A 16,361-nucleotide genomic window follows, 5' to 3' on the forward strand; every position below is an offset into this window, starting at 1 on the left:
CTATGTGCCAGAAGCTGTTCCAGGAACTAGAAATAGATGAATAATTGGTGCTTCTGTTCTGCAGTGTTTGTAGATGATGATAAGGATGTGAAGAGAAGGGTGGAGGGAGAAAGGGGGCCTGGGGTGGGGGTAGGGGAACCTAGGAAGAGCTGAGAAAAGCAGAGGGCTCAGCCTGGAAGAGGCAGCTGGGCAAAGGTGCACTGGGTGGGAGGAGTGGGGGAGCCCCTGACTCGGTACACTGACCAGCTCCTGCAGGAGAGCCCAGGCTCAGGCCAGAGGCCTCCAGGGGAGGCCTTGTCACTTGCTTAGGTTTTATCCTAGAGCTCTGGACTAACCTGTTATCTGGTCCTCTGGAATTTTCTGGGGGATCCAGTGTACTGCATTTGGCATCATAGGGCCTGTTCCGTCAGTTCTGTGTGTGTTAGGGCATGCTGTTCCCCCAAGCACTGAACTCAGGAAAGAGGCAGACCCCCTGCCAGGAGACCTTGCGCCAAACCTCACCTTAGCTCTGGGCTGTGGTGATGAGGAGAAAAAGGGCTGATAAGCCTGGGCTGACAACTGGTTCTGGGCTTCCAGTCCATTCCAGGACCTCAGGTTTCTTTCCCAGCCTCAGTACCCAGCGGAACTGTCTGCTCTCTCCCTTTTCCCATTCCTCCAAGATCTTGGTAACACAGGCTTAGGGAAGACTGTGAAGCAGCTGCCATTGGAAATTCGTAATTCCACAAACCTCTTTCCCTCCATTACTGCCTTTCTCTGCCTTCCTCCCCTGAGTGCCAAGGTTCCTTCTGGCTATCAGGAAAGAATGTCTGTCTGGGTGCTAGTTCACACTAACGGGTGAGCATAGTGTGTTTCCCTCACCAGAAGTGAATGTGTAGCAAAAGCATAGATGAGGGCAATGTTTGATGCCAGAGTGACACTAATAGGGGGCTGGCAAACACTTGTGGCTTTCTAGCACCCTTCTCTCTGAGAGCTGAGGCTGATCAAGCTGGCAGGAAGGAAGCTTGAGAGCCTGACATCAAAGCCATCTGCCCTCCCTCTCCCCACTGGGGGAGTGGTGTGGGGCTCGGCCACTCTGGGGAGACAGGAGTCATCCAGTCTCCTCTCCATCTTCCTTCTTTGGACTCTACTTGTTTTGAAGGGTTCCAGGCTTAGGCGAAGGCCCCGTGGCTGCCAAGGCAAGGCCTTACCCACTGATACTCACACCTCCCCTTTAAGCATTGCAACTCCTGCCAGGGACCAACCCCTCCTCCCTGAGGTCCAGGTCAAGGAGCCAGCATCCTTTCCCAGCCTGCCCTGTTCCCAACCCAGTTAATTTAATTGCTTTATCAGCTGCCATCACTGGGAGAAGGGTGATAGGGAATTTCCTTTCATGGAGGAAAAAGAGAAGGGAGGGCCAGAGGAGGCTGGAAACCTTCCATTTGCTTACCAGTTCGTTTAACCCTGTCTTCCACGCCCACCCCCATGCAGCCTGCAGAGGCTCTCAGGCTCCAAATCAAATGCTGAGAGCCTTCTGGAAAGGGATCTGGGGCATAGAGGACAGCACATGGGCCTTGTGGAGGTCGGCTAGAACGCCTCTGCATAAAGGCTGAGGCAGTGTTGGGTTGCTGTGAAAATCCTCCTGAAGGTATATTTGGGGCTCTGGGGAACTCCAAAGGTGGCCTGTGATGGCCCAGCTCTTAACTGGAAAGGATCAGAAGGGTGCAGTCCACTAGCTCTGGCCTGGCCAGGGCTCAGAGCCTCATAAACTATGGATTTGGAGTCATAAGGCAGGAAGGGACCTGAATGGCAGCTCACAGTGCCTTCTACTTGAGAGATTTCAGGCCTAGGGAGCAGCAGTGAGCTCTGGGAGACTGAGCTGGGCCTGCGGTTGGGCCAAGGGCAGAGAATGATATGGGGGCCCACGTGGCCTCTGCATGTAGAACAGTATTCATGGGAGTCACAAGACAAGTCCAGCTAAGTGGACCCCCCAGAGCCCCCCTTGCTCAAGGCTGCTGGGGTAGAGACCCAGCCTGGGACCAGAGAGTGTGTAGACACACACCTGCACACACATTAGCTTAGGGCCCAGCTGGCAAGACTCCTTGGAACTCAGCATTTCTCAATCTAGAAAAGTAGATTCCTCCCACCTGGGTTAAACTCCAGCAAAACTGGTTCATTCTATTAGAGCAGTTAATGAGTCCTGATGGGCCCAGTCCCCTCTAGCAGTGTCCTGGAGAAATGGGAAGTAGTTGTCTAGACAGACCTAACTCTGACTTCTCTTGGATGCTCATGAAGCCCAAGGATCCTTCCCTCCTTGGCTAAGCCTGGGAAGAACAGAGACCCAGAAGCCAGCCAGCTGTGGCCCAGGGGGCCGCAGAGTGGATCTCCATTGAGTCTTTCTACTCCACACCTGGCACTGTGGCTAGAGTGGAGTAATCTTAATAATGGTTTGTTTGTTGTTAAGTGAGGAACGATCTTCCCCCACTTCCTGGGATTCTTTCCGCCTAAGACAATGTAAGTAAAGAACCAGCAGTGTGCCTGGCGCCAGTGGGCATGACAGTTGCAGGGTGTTCCAAGGCAAATCACGACTGCCTCTACGAGGCAGGGCTCCTGCCTGATCCTTCCTTGTACATTCTCAATGTTCGGACAATCCGAGGCACTCAGACACTGGCTCTTGCTTGATGCATGGAATCACTGAGGCATGTGGGATGGGGGTGAGAGCCCTCCCAGTCAGTGCCTGGCTGTCCTGGAGGATTGGGAGTCAAGAAGCCCAGGCTTTGGTCCCAGTTTTTCCCCTGCTTGGTGTATGAATTCTGGGTACATCTCTTTTCTTCCCGGGGCCTCAGTTCTCCAAGTGTTGTATGAGGAGGTTGGACCGTATAATCACTAAGGTTCATATTCTGGTTACTATCACTGTGAAGTAAGTCATTCCCACAATTTAGTGGTATAAACCCAGCAGTTTTTATTTTCTTATTTATTTATTTAATAAATTAAAATTTTATTTTGAGATTTTATTCTTATAATTTTCTGGCTCAGGATGTTAGGAAGGGCTCAGTTGGACAGGTCTTGCTTAGGGAGGACAGTCCTCCCTCTTCCAGCTGCAATCAGAGAGCAGCTGGGGCTGCCTACATCCAAAGTTCAGCAGAGCTGAGCGCCCACTGTGGCCTGTTCACACGGCTGGCAGTTGACGCTGGATGTCGGCTGGGAGTTCAGCTGAACCTGTCAACTGAAACACTCAGCTTCTCTAGCGTGGGCAGTCTCCAGGTAGTTGGACTTCTTCCATGGCTCCTGGGTTCCCCTAGACCAGTATCCCTAGAACACCTGTGGAATGACATGACCGGCTTTAATCCAGCCTCAGAAGTCACATAGCAAAATGATCACCATAGTCTGTTGGTCAAAGGAGACATTTGCATGCCCAGTTTCAAGGGGAAGTTTATATAGACTCCACTCCCTTGAGGTGTTAAAGAATTTGGGACTCTTTTTTTTCTTTTTTTTTTTAAAAAGCCACATCCCTGCAGTCTGTAGAGTTCAACCTTCAACCCTGGCCCAAGCCCCTGTGGCTGGAGCTGGCTGAGGCTGTATGGCTGATTTGTCTGTTTTTGCGGGGGAAGCAGGACGGTATGCAGGATCAGAGATACCCTTCCCTGGAAACGGTGGCTTCTCTCCCCTCCTTCCTTGGCTTCTTTGGATTTTAGGCTGAAACTGTCCTTTCTAAATAGCTCTGACAGAATGGCTCATTGCATGGATGATGAGGCTCTCAGAATAAAGCCGGTCCCATGGACTTAGTCCAGTTGCAAGAAGGGAGGAAGCTAGCATTTAATGAGAACCTACTGTATTCCAGCATGGAGAGAATTCTATACTGTGTTCCAGTAGGTGTCCAGAAGGAGTTTGTTTTTTCCTAACATCCCTGCAAGTAAAGTTTGTTAGCGTCCCTCTTCTACAGATCATGGACTTTTCAAGGATTAAATGATTTGTCCAAGGTTGCACAGCTGGTGACAGAGCCATGATTCAAACCTCCTTTACACCACCTGACCTGGGCAAACAGGAGGCAGAAGAAGTGATCTCTCCCGTCCTCCTGCATGCCCTCCCTTCCTGCCTGTCTGTTCTCTCTGTCTAGGGCCACAACTCAGCCACTCACTTTCCTATCAGAATGTCCCTGTTCTGTGCCTCGAAGCTGACAACCCCTCAGGAGAAAGCCCCCGCTCAGATTCCAATGACCAAAGACTCCTAGCACCTTGGAACAGGCCCACTCCATGGGCAGCCACACATTCTTTGGCCTCCTTCCCATCAGCAGGTAGGGTCTATCTTCTCTCCCATAAACTCTGGGCAGATGGGGTGACCCATGGGACATGGCAGAAGTGACATTGTACCATTTTCCAGGTACAGGCCTTGAGAAATTGGCAACTTCTACTTCCTATCTCTTCCAAAAGTCTGTTGGGCACCCTGAGCCATCATATAAGAAGTCGGGACACCCAGAGATGAAATACTCTGGAGAGGCCAGTTGTAGATGCTTCTCTAGTGACAGCCCTAGATAAGCCCTGCTCTCCAGCCATTCTCGCTGAGGTGCCAGCCACTCGAATGAATGTGAGTGGGCAGCCCAGGACCCTCCAGACCAGCTCATCGGCCAGTGAATACGGCTAAGTGGCTTCAGCTGCCACCAGAAGAGTCACTCAGATGAGCTCTGCCTGAATTCCTCACCCAGAAAAACCATAAGATATATGGAAATGGTTATTTTAAGCCACTAAGATTTGGGGTAACTTGACACAGAGCAATATGCATTATCTCATTTAATCCATTCATTATATCTATTTTATAAACTAGGGCATTTAAGCTCAGAGGGGTTAAGTAACTTGTCCTAGGTCTCCCAGGAAGCAGAAGTCCTAGCTGGCATTTGAATTTGAACTTGGCAAGTCTGACTCCATAGCTTCCTTGAGCCCAAGCCCTGCTTTTACTGCTTCTTAGTGGGTCTCTATGTCCCTTCTGGCAGGAATGTTGACTTTTCAGCCAAAAACATTACCTCAACCAACAGATTAAATGAATTTACAAGGAGTGATGTTTCCAGTACCGAGACATTCCCGTTTGAGAGATACATGGGAAGATTTGGGGTTGGGGGTCAGGTGGGTGGGGGTGGCATTCCCTTCTCAAAAGTCAGGACAACAGGGATTGACTTATGTATCTTTGTGTACCCATAGCTGGCACAGAGCCTGTCAGGAAGGCTTAATAAACGTTTGTTCAACGAACGCTGGAGCTGTGGAAAGGAGGGCAAGATCTGGAAAGAAAGGTTTTCCTGCCATCTGGTGGTTATTTCTGGAATGACACTTTCTTCCCTGGCCGGAGAAGGAAATGGAAGATTCCTTGGGGGAACTTGGCTGCAGACTGCAGTGGGATGCGGGGAGGGTGGAGCCTTTCCCAGGAGCTAGACTGTTTGCCTCTTTCCATGCCCGCAGTGCTTGAGGTGAGGCAAGAAGATGTACTTCCCCAACCCAGAACATACCACCGGAGCATTCAGTAAGTGTTTAATAAATACTTGGGATTGAAATTTGAGAAAATATCCTTACCTTCTACTGAAGTTTGCAAAAGAGATGGCTGCCTTGAAAAGAAGGGCCGCTCCCTCAGCACTTAGAACATGGCCTGCTCCCAGTGAACCCTCAGGTCCCCTGCTGTCCCCCTCCTCGTTCCCAGACCCCTCGTTCCCAGACCCCCAGCCCTTCTCTGAGGTGGGCCTTCACACATCTCAGCCCGGCAGTGCTGACAGGTAGAGCTCTTCCTGGCAGCAAGGCAGGGAGGGAATCCCCCTGACCTCACCCCGCAAGCCCCGGTAGGTGGACACCAAACACCACGCTCACATCAGACAGAGCTTCACTTTCCTCACCTGGGAAGATCTGTACAAAAGACTAACCTCTCAGAGAGATGTTTCAAAGATCATGAGATTAGATGTGTGGAGTCCTTGGACCCCAGTAAGGCCCTCAAACAAGTGTAAGCCTTGTTAAACATCCAGGACAATTCCTAGAAAAATAAATACATGTCCCTCCTCACTCTCCCCAAACTCATCAGCCAGCACAACTCCCACGGCAGTCCTCCCCAACCCACCCCTCCAAGCTCTGACCCCAAAGCTTCCCCCAGGATCAAGGACTGCCCCCTACCCCACCCCACCCCCAATCCTGTGTGGTCAGAAAGGCAAGATGGGTTTAGTAAGAACAGACAGACACTTTATTGTACACCATGGGGAGTGTAGAGAGGAAAGGGCTCTGGGGGTAACAATGCCTCATCCCCTCCCCTGGGCTGAGTGGTCTTGACCCAGGGCTCTGGCCAGCTATGGAGCACATGGACTTGAATTGTTCTGAACTTGCACCAGAACTTAAAGTGATGCTTGCTATGTGTGCTCGGGTCTGTACAAAGCAGCGCTTGAGATAAGGAAGGACCCTGGGCTCCCCCCAGCCCCAGTTTCAGGACCTAGTGGACACTTAGCAAGTCAGATGCATTCCAACCTGTTCCATCTTTTTTCTCTGTGGGGAGTTCTCTGCGGAGCCAGGGGCAGGGAGGCGGGGCATGAGAAAGGGCAGAAGGGCAGCTCTCTGCCCGGAATACTCAGGCCTGCTTAGGACTGGGACCATGCAGCTTCTAGCCCCAAGCTTCACAGCCTACCGCAGGCTGCTGACTTGAGAAGGCTTCTCCTGGCACTCAGAAAGTAGCAGTCCCTGCAGATCTATTGCTGGAGGGCAAAAGCCAACCTCACTGGCCTCAATTTGTATGCCCTCCACTCCCATCTGGACCTTGGGCTTCATGTTGCCTCAGCAGAGAGGGCTCCCTGAGCAAGAAGCTGGGGATTGGGTTCAAGCTGGTACAGCCCTGCCCTGCCCGGAAGCTGGGGATTGGGTTCAAGCTGGTACAGCCCTGCCCTGCCCTGGATTCTGCTCTATCTCTTGTGGGTCCTGCTTGGACAGAACCAAAGCCAGTATGCAGGGACATGGAGGCTGCCCCTCTAGGCCATCTCTTGCTCCTCCAGGGAATCTGGGGCTGGACCTTACCTCATCAGATGCCCCACCTGCTCTGACCTCCCCCACTGACTGGCCCTGCTCCCAGCTCCCCAGCTCCCTGAGGAGTGGTAGAGATCAGGGGAGCACAGGGGAGGGGCAGCCAGCTGTGCCTTTCTGAACAGGTCTGTCTCAAGGACAAATGCAGGACAGAGGTGCTGTGAGATGTCCTCTTGAGGTCTCACCATCTTAAGAAACCCAGCATATTCCCTTGGGTGAAGAGTTTGTGACTTTAAGAGCAGCAAGAGGTTGGCTGGAAAATAAATCTGGGGGCTTCCCACCCAAACCCCTCCTTCCCTGTTTCTAGTAAGCCAGAAGGCAATGCGTGAAGGCAATGAGTTACCAGACAGACGTGCCTGCTCTCCCCACAGCAGGGGGCTTCCCACAGGACCCAGACAGAGCTGAGAGGAGGAGAAGGAGGCAGGCGGAGGGCAGCGTGGTCTTCAGGAATGTGGTGAACACTGGGAATCACAAATCGGCTCCTGGCACACACCCACACCCACATATGTGCACACACCACACATACACGCACGTGCACACACGCCAAGCTCTGGGCCCTACATCTAACACAGCTGAGATACAGCAGGGGCAGGGTCTGGCCTATGGCAAAAGGCTACGAGCTCCACCACGCCCACAGCCACCAAGCAGAGGGCCCCAGCTCAACTGCCCTGTCACAGGCTGGCAGGCTGGGGCCTGGCCCAGCCACACACTACAAAATTAAAAATATATCAAATATACAATGAAAATAGATCTGTATAGCACTGAGGATGAAAATAGTCCACCAGCCACAGTATAATATTGGGTTTGTCATTTAACAGCATTTACACCCACATGTACAGATTGAATATACAATAGAAATAGAATATATAGAGGAGTATATATAGTAGTGTCTCTCCTGGGGCCTTGCTTTTCCTGTTGCTAAATCTGCAGGGATTAGGCATGGGGCCAAGTAGAAGGTGTTGTCAGGTGAGGGGGCCTAAGGCGGGGTGCTGGGCCCCAAAGGCTTATGTCTTTGGGGAGATGTGGGTCTGCTCTCCCCTCACACACTCAGGAAGGAGAGGTGGGGCCGAGAGGGCTGGCAATGGGAGCAGGTATGGGGGAGGGACAAGTTAGGGAGATGGTTGGGTCCCAGGATGACCACCAGGTAAGGGAACCAAGGGATTAAGAGGTGAAGGGGAAGCCCTGGGCCTTGTCTATCCCTCCCAGTGCTGACTGCAGTCAGAGCAACAAGAGTGACTTGGGACCCTCTGTGAAGGGGCCCAGGCCTAGCACTGTGGTCTGCTCCTGTCTGCCCACCACAGCTCTCAAAGATAGAGGTTTGCTGTCCCAGCCTACCTGCCATCCAGACATCTAGTCATCCAGCCATCCACCCACCCACCCACCCATTGCTCCACACTTATTCCCCAGTTAGGTTCCAACTGTCCCAGCATGCACTCTGAGGACAGGCTTCTTCTGGGGCAGAGCTAAGGGTGGGTACGGAGGCTGCAGGCGCTGGGCTCCAGGACAGAGATGTGGCCCTTTCCTCTGGCACTCTCCAGTGTCCACAGCACTGGGTGTGGCCCCTCTACCAGGGCCTGGGCATCTTGGGAAAGGTTTCCTAGGTATCTGCACACAGCGTGCACACCAAGTGGCTGTGCTTGCAGAAGGAGAGTGAGCGGCAGCCCAAAGGGGCAGTGAAATTATGTGTCTTTCCCCAGGTTCAAGGATTCCTGGGAGTGAGCCCCTGACCTCCAGGGACCCCATTCTAGGGGAGGAGCTGCTGCTAGTGAGAAAGTCAGGCCCCAGGTGAGAGGAGAGGGAGTGTGCTTTACAATTGTGCTCCAAGCCATCTGAACTGTGCTTTGAACCACTACATGTGCTCTGGAAACCTCTCCCTTCTCTGTCCAGGAAAGAGGCAGAGGCTACCAGTCTGGCTCCAGGATGCAGGAAGAGAGGGCAGGCTAAGCACTAACGGAGGTGGGCAAGTTTCCCAGGCCCAGTCATTGCCCTTCCAGGCAGGATGAAGGAGCCCACGCCACCCACCTGAGGCAGGGCCAAGGGTATATGAAGAGTCTGAGTAGACCTAGGGGCAGAGGGGCACCCACACACACACTGCTACGGCTCATGCTCAAGCCAGAGGGTACCATCTGCCTCACAAAACAGAACCTGGCAACTTTTGCAGACTCCATCCCAAGTCTGAACCTAAGTCCTAGCACCTCTGTCCTAAATCCCTACCCTTAAATCAGGCAGCCTCTGGGACACCCCACCCCACCTGACCCTGGGGCCTCTCACCACCAACACCACCTGGCAGCACAGAGGGATCCCCAAGGCCTAAGAACTACAGGTGCCACTTTACAGGGAAAGAGGGAGTGTAGTGTGGGGTGACCCCTAAAATGGCCACAGCAGTCTCCCCTATGTAGGGAATGAGGACTTCTGGATTGTTCCAGTTATTCAGCTGCAATTTGGTGACAGGATCTCAGAAGTTCAGATGGGCTGGGAGCCTGGAATGGGGGCCAGAGCTCCTCCCAGCCTGCACTCATGTCTAGGGAGAAGTTGCCTATGGGGATGAGGCAAGGCAAACCCCACTCCTTGGGCAGAGGGCCTGGGAGGAGAGGCCAGGCCGGGACAAGTGAGCTGGTTGGGTATGTGGGGAGGGGTGGGGAGGGTGGGGGGCACGGTCACAGCTCCGACTCAGGGGTGCCTGCCAGGAGGTAGCTGCTCCCATAACGTCCATTGGGATTGCCACTGGGCTCCAGGGGCGACGTGCTGCCGGGCCCCAGGTAGGAGCGGTGAGTGGGCATTGGGGAGGGCGCCTCGCTGGGCACCTTGCTGAGGATGAAGCGGGTTTCATCATTCTCCTCCAGGTTGGAGATGTCCTTCATCATGCGGCCCTTTTTGTAGGACACGGAGAGGGTGTTGGAGCCGTCAGAGAGCAGGTGGAAGTGCCGCAGGACGAACACCACAGGGATGGGCAGGGTCGCCACAAGGATGAGGGTGATCAGGAGCGCCATGGCCCAGTCAGGGAAATATAGGTAGCGCTCTGCAGCCTAGGGGTAGATGGGTGGAGGCTGATGCCTAACACTGGCACTGACAGCCTCACCCTCCCAGCACCTCCAGAACCATCTCTTTTGCCCTCTCCCCATCCCCACCCACCATCCTGGCCAGGCACTAGCAGAAATGGGGAGCATCAGGCATTGCTATTTGAGTTAGCTGGTCCCCTTGGTTAAAGGCCAGAATTCCTCTGGGTCTCAGCTTCTACACCTGTAAAATGGATGGGTAATTCCACTCCACAGATAAGGAGAGAGAATAGGGTTAGAAAGACAAGCTCCTGGCAGGGCCTGGTACATAGTAATTAACCTGTGAGGGTTTATCTCTATTGTCTGTTGCATTAAAGGCCTGGGAAGATGCCAATGTCCCTGGGGTTTCAGGGTCTCACCCCTCACCTCCTCCTTGATCCAGGCGCTGTACCCTGGGGGCGTGACCCCCAGCTGGATGACACTGGCTGTGGTGAGCACAGCCATACACAGTGGAGACACGAACTTCCACATGTAGAAATAGAAGCGATAGGGCCGGAAGCCCAGCATTTCCGTTAGCTCCTGCATAAACCTGCCAGGTGCAGCAAGAAGGTCCAGCAGTTGGCACCCCCACCACACCTGCACATTTCCCCACAGCCACCTCCTCCAGGAAGCCTTCACTGACCAGTCTTCTCCCTCCCAGGCTCTTCCATTCTTCACAAACAGTGCTCCCTTGTTTATTAATCTGAAGCCTGGCTGGCCTCTGGGAAGACTCTGCTGCCCTCCTCTAACCTCCTTTGAATACATCATGTCACACCCCACTTACAGATATGATCATACACAGCCTGGGCAGGCAAACACTGGAGGGCTTCTGTGTGGCCTGGCTCTAGACTCCCCCTGCTGGAAAAGAGGCAGAAGTGCACCTCCCTGGGGTGGAGAGCCAGAAGGCTGCCCTGACTTGGGGGTTTCTAACCAAAGGACCTGTGAGGGAAATTGCAGGCTGTGTACATAAATGGCTTTAAAAAAAATCTTTACCTCAATAACACGTAATTTAAATCTTGCATTTCTTTCTATTATAAATGCAAGCAACCACAGTTGTATTAACAGTATCTGTGACTTTAATGGCTAATTGATTAAATCACAGATTATTTTCCTGTGGAACTGTAATTTCAGATACCAATACTACTTCAACATTACCGTTGCTATTAGACCCATAGCTGGGTCTTGTAACTCAGTTCAGGGAAAGGAAAGTACACATACATTACTGTATCACAGACTTTAAACAGTATTTTGCATTTTTTGTCAATAAATTATTTCCTATATAATCCTACATATTTTATGCATTTAAAAATAATATTCTGAGACGGGGTACAGGGGCTTCACTGGACTGCAAAAGAGTCATACCCCTTCTAGTAGCTTCTTCCAACCCTGGCTCATGGGGCTGCTCTCTGTCTCATCATCCTGTCTGCTCCGCAGACCCCTAGGAAGGAGAGGGCTATGGCAGGGCCCACGAGAGAGCCTGATTCTAAGGCCAGGTTCAGACATCAGTGGAGGGTCGGGCTGAGTGGGTTAATGGAGGCCCTAGGCCTTGCTAAGGACTAGGACAGCACAGCCATAGCCATGTGGGAGGGACTAGTCCTGAGACTCCTGGGGACGTGGACTTGTCCTTAAATGAGGAATGAGGCCAGGCATTGACAGGGAGTATGGTCTGCCCTAGGCTCAAGCCACGAGACCCAATTCTTTCTATTACTGAATTCTCTTACTTGCCTGGCTCCACACTATGGTTCATCCCACACCCTATGCAGATCACCTTAAAGCTGAATCAGGCTGCTGAAGTCTATGAGTCCTCAGAGGGCAGGGGCCTTTAATATGGCCAATAAGTATTTCAACCTAACAGAATCCTGAAGAGTTGGTACCCAGGTAAAGTGCTCTTAAAAATTTAAGGCAGCTTTAAATGATGTCAAGACCTGACTCGGGAGACTTGCATCCTCAGCCTGGGTCTGCCTCTCAGCAGACTAGAGGCCTTGGGCGGTCACGTCCTCTCTCCATGAGTTTCAGTTTCCCTAATGATCTGAACTGGCACTTTCAGCTCTGAGCTTCTGACTCCACGGCCTCCTGTCAGGCTCACAAGCCACCCCAAGAACACAGCACTCTCCAGGGAGTCAGGGCGGGACAGATCCCTCTCTCGACTCCCCCCTCCTCCACACCCCTCTTACTTCTTGGTTCCATAGACCCAGGCCACGGCAATGTTCTCGAGGATAACAATGACGGTGAGAGGCAGAGTGGCTGAGTAGTCATCAAACATGGTGACAAAGTAGTTTCCGGAGCGCTGGACAAACAACAGCCCCACGAAGAATGCAAAGACACAGCAGCCCACTGCAGAGAGCAGGGAGGCCGGTGTGGGGCCAAAGTGCAGGGTGGGTGGGGCCTGGAGGTCTTGAGGGGCACCCAGGCCCCTCCCACCCACTGCTCCCCCTAGCAGGCCTGCAGCCCAGCCTCCAGCAGACCCCAGCCCTGCAATGGGGCTGGGGAGGGGATTCAGATGCTGAGGTTCTAAGCTCCCACTCTGGTAGGCAGGGAGCATCCCAGGGCTGGGAGTGACAGAGATGGAACAGGGTGCAAGGCCAGCATGGACAGAGGCCACCCTTACCCAGCATGACTCACAGGCCCTCGGGGAAAGGGGCAAACAAACCGGGAAGAGGCCTATCTCCCGGCTCAGATGTACCACTGATTCCCAAGCAGCCTCCTCCTCCTGGTGCATGAGCACTCTTCTCTGGGTGACACCAACTGTGCCAGGGTGACGGTGGGGAGGGAGCCCTCTGGGAATGGGGTCTTTGTAAAGTCAGAGCTACAACTTGATTGCTGTCTCTGAGGGCAGCCCACAGGGCTGGCAGGGGCTGCCAAAGGAGTTACCTGTGAACATCTCCTTGGGCACCTTGAAGGTATCAATGATGGGCGTGGTGATGCCGGCCATGGTCCCAATCATGCTGCCCAGACCCAGGTTGATGAGCATCAGGAAGAACATGACAGACCAGAACGGGGAGGCGGGGAAGTGCGTCATGGCCTCAGTGAAGGCGATGAAGGCCAGGCCTGTGCCCTGCACAGACTGAGGTGGGGGGGGGAGGGCAAGGGCTCAGAGGGCCCACACCTGCCCCTAGGAGCCCTCTGATTCCTTATCTCTACCTGCAGAGGTTTAGGAATAAAGCTAATAGGCAGGTCTGATGGGCAGCCAAGGGAGAGAATCATAGTCTATGGCTCATGGGGCCCCTGACCACCCCCAGCCACTGACATCACTTCCATGTTGTCCTGTAACGTCTGCTGGATGCCTCCTACTGTGTCAGCGTGCAATTCTTGTCATCTGGGTGTTGTCAAGGTTGGATTGGTATTTAGAAAACTGCTATAATCCTAGTTTTATTCAGAGGACCAGGCCACACTCATGACAACAGGGCAGGGTCTCAGGGAAGGGGGAGGTCCTTCATGCTGCCAGTGACCTGGAGAAGAAACCAGTGCAGGGGTCCCAAGACTGGGCCCTTTTGCTCTTGATCACATGGGAAGAGGTTGGGGGTAGGGAACAGCTCCCTCATCTGAGGACGGTGACAGTAGAATGCAGCTGACTTTTAATGTGGAGCTCAGGCATCAGTGCAGAGGTGTCACCTTCCCTGCCCCCATAGAGAAGGGCAGGGTTGGCCCAGGCCAGTAGAGCTGGCTCTGCCCCACAGGCGCCTTGGCCCCAGCTGGGCTAGGACCCTGCAAGTATGTCTCTCTCCTATTACTCTTTCTAACAGAACAGTCACTTTGGAAGTTTCTAGCTGTGTGGACAGGAACAGAAATAAGGTGTCTAAACTTGGGCCTAGGCATTAATAAGGGTACAGCATCCTCCTGCCCTACTCCAGGGGATAAGGGTCATTGTGACAGTGGGAATTGGAGTGAGGAAAGCAGAGAGAGGGGACAGAAGCATCAAGGGTGACTCAGAGAAAGGGGATTTGAACCCTGGCTCCCCTGATCTTGAGTAAGCTCCCACCTTACAGGCTACTCACCTGTAAAATAGGGGACAATAATAATACTCAACTCACAGAGCTCTCATGAGGGTGAAAGGGGATAGAGAGAAAGGGCAGATGCTAATATAAACACTTATTTTCTGTGTGCTATGTACAAGGCACTAAGTACATTACATAATACAGTGACTGCTGTGCAGGAAACCTACTCAATGAGTGCAAAGGTCATACTGTACACTTCTGGGATTTCTGTGATGTGTGTGTTTGCCTGTTCCCTTTGTTGAGACTCAACCTAACCCAGGACAGAGATTTCAGCTGATACCTTTCCTCTCTTCTTCTCTGGACATTTAGTAGGTCCTCACTTAAATCAAGTAAATGAGTGAGTCCTGGTGGCTGTCTGAGGCCTGCACCCAAGCTCCAGCCACCCGGGTCCTGTCTCTGGTTCTACACTCCTAGGTCTGCCTTCCTGCCCATCCCGGGGAGGGCAGCCTGCTCCACACCTTGTCCAGCTCATCCTCCAGAAGGCAGGGATCGAGGCCCAGGGCTGAGAAACGGTCTTCCTTCACCGCCTTGATGACCTTGTACATTTCCGTGTAGTCCTTGGTGGTGAGGTGGGAGAAGTTGACGTGGGGGGGGATGAGGTCCCGGCTCAGGATGTTGTTGTGGAGGTACCCCAGGATTTTCTCAGCATTCCTGCAGCATAAAAGAGAGAGGGCCAGGTAAAAAGGCAGGGGTGGGCACAATCCTGCAGGCACCTCCCAGACACCCAGGCAGGACCCCCACAGGCCATCAACAGAAACATCTCTGAACCTGCCCCTGTGGTTCAGGCCTGGGGACAGAGAGAGCTCCTCTGCACTCCATCCCTCAGCCTGGTGGGACCTGGACTCTCCATCCATGGCCCTCCTGCCTCTCCTGGGTAGAGTGGACAGGGAGAAGACAGGAGGACAGATGCCACCTACTCGACCACACACTTCTCATTCATGATGTTGGCCTTGAAGCCCAGCACAGCAAACACCACGAGCGTGGCCAGCACCGAGGTGAAGAAGTTGATGAAGGACACCAGGGCAGCATCGAAGTGGCAGTTGTTGTCCTGCTTGTTGTAGCTGGAGAAGGCAATGACACCCCCAAAGCCCAGCCCCAGAGCGAAGAAGACCTGTGTGGCTGCCTCCCGCCACACTTGGGGGTCCAGCATCTTGTCCAGCTTCAGGGGAAGGGCCATAGCAGGGGAGAAAAAGAGACACACACATAATGGTTTTTTTCACATGCAGTAGAGTTCCTACCACCTTCCTCAGCCTCAGTGAAGTTCCAAGGCAGCATAGCTGGAAACAGCCGTGGCTGTGTGACCTCAGGCAATTCTCCCAACCCCTCTGAGCCTCACTTTCTGCATGTGTAAAACACAGACAACAAGAGTATCAACTTCAGAGGATTGCTAAAATAAAATAAATTCTCTGTGCTTACATAATACCTTCTCAGTTAATTTTAACAGCTAGCATTGGTTATCATGGAGCTATCATACTAAGGAGCATTTCCAAGGCCATCAGATATGGTGTGTAGTGCACAACTCTAGAGAGCGCCATTCACTTAGACTATAGTGTAAATGGTTCTCCCTGGAGTCACTCTGTGTACAGCCTGTGCAGCTGTACAAAAGAACTGAGAATGCCAATATCTCTGTTACCTTCTTCACTTCAAACCATGAAAAAAGACACCAGTTTTTCTCTCCTGCCCATCTGATCTCCTTTTTCCCAGAAAAAAAAGGCCCAATATTCAATCAGACACATCTATGTGCTCCAGGTCACAGAAGAACTCCTCACCAGCCATCCAATTTGAAGCACAGAACCCAGACACTTCCTGGAGAAGACAAGGCCCTGCCAGACCCTGCCTCTGTCCCTCGAGCCAGCAGGAGGCTGAGCCACACAGTGTCTGGAGGGCATGGGACAATTTCCCAAGCGCTTTTCATATCCACTTTCCCTTTACTGTTTGTTCCTCAGCGCGGACCATGGCTTGGCCCCGGCACAGAGCCTTAGAGTCAGACAGACCCAGATCTAAATCTGACTTCATCTTTCAATCGCTGGGAAGGCTTAAGCAAGCAATATGCCTGTTTTACAAGCCTCCCTTTTCTTACCTGAAGAAAGGAATGATAACAGTGTCCTTCTCCCAGAGAGTTTGTGAAGATCAAATGTACAGCAACGAGCAATGCCTGGCACATAGTAGCATATAATTCTGACAAAAGGCCTCTGACCTGGTCAGGACAGGCTTTTTGGTGGGAGGCAGGCATTATTATTCACAGTTTGAAGCAATAAAATGAGACCCAAAGATGAAAATTACTTGCCCCAAGTGCTTGGAGCTAGCCAGTTAGGGCAGAG

General features: G+C 52.6%; 1 protein-coding gene across 1 annotated transcript in view; it reads right to left on the reverse strand.

Moving 5' to 3' along the window:
• Positions 1 to 6,163: 6,163 nt before the first annotated feature.
• Positions 6,164 to 16,361, reverse strand: part of SLC6A17 (solute carrier family 6 member 17) — a 46,722-nt gene continuing 36,524 nt past the window's right edge. Inside the window, exons 7-12 of the mRNA XM_037004837.2 lie at positions 14,958 to 15,199; positions 14,499 to 14,691; positions 12,917 to 13,109; positions 12,220 to 12,379; positions 10,433 to 10,595; positions 6,164 to 10,036 (exon numbers count right to left, since the gene is read on the reverse strand). Of these exons, the coding sequence (XP_036860732.1) occupies positions 9,668 to 10,036; positions 10,433 to 10,595; positions 12,220 to 12,379; positions 12,917 to 13,109; positions 14,499 to 14,691; positions 14,958 to 15,199 (1,320 nt within the window). The 3' untranslated portion in view covers positions 6,164 to 9,667. The remainder of the gene's footprint in view (positions 10,037 to 10,432; positions 10,596 to 12,219; positions 12,380 to 12,916; positions 13,110 to 14,498; positions 14,692 to 14,957; positions 15,200 to 16,361) is intronic.

Source organism: Manis javanica, chromosome 4, assembly GCF_040802235.1.
Source record: "Manis javanica isolate MJ-LG chromosome 4, MJ_LKY, whole genome shotgun sequence".
NCBI classification, from domain to species: domain Eukaryota; kingdom Metazoa; phylum Chordata; class Mammalia; order Pholidota; family Manidae; genus Manis; species Manis javanica.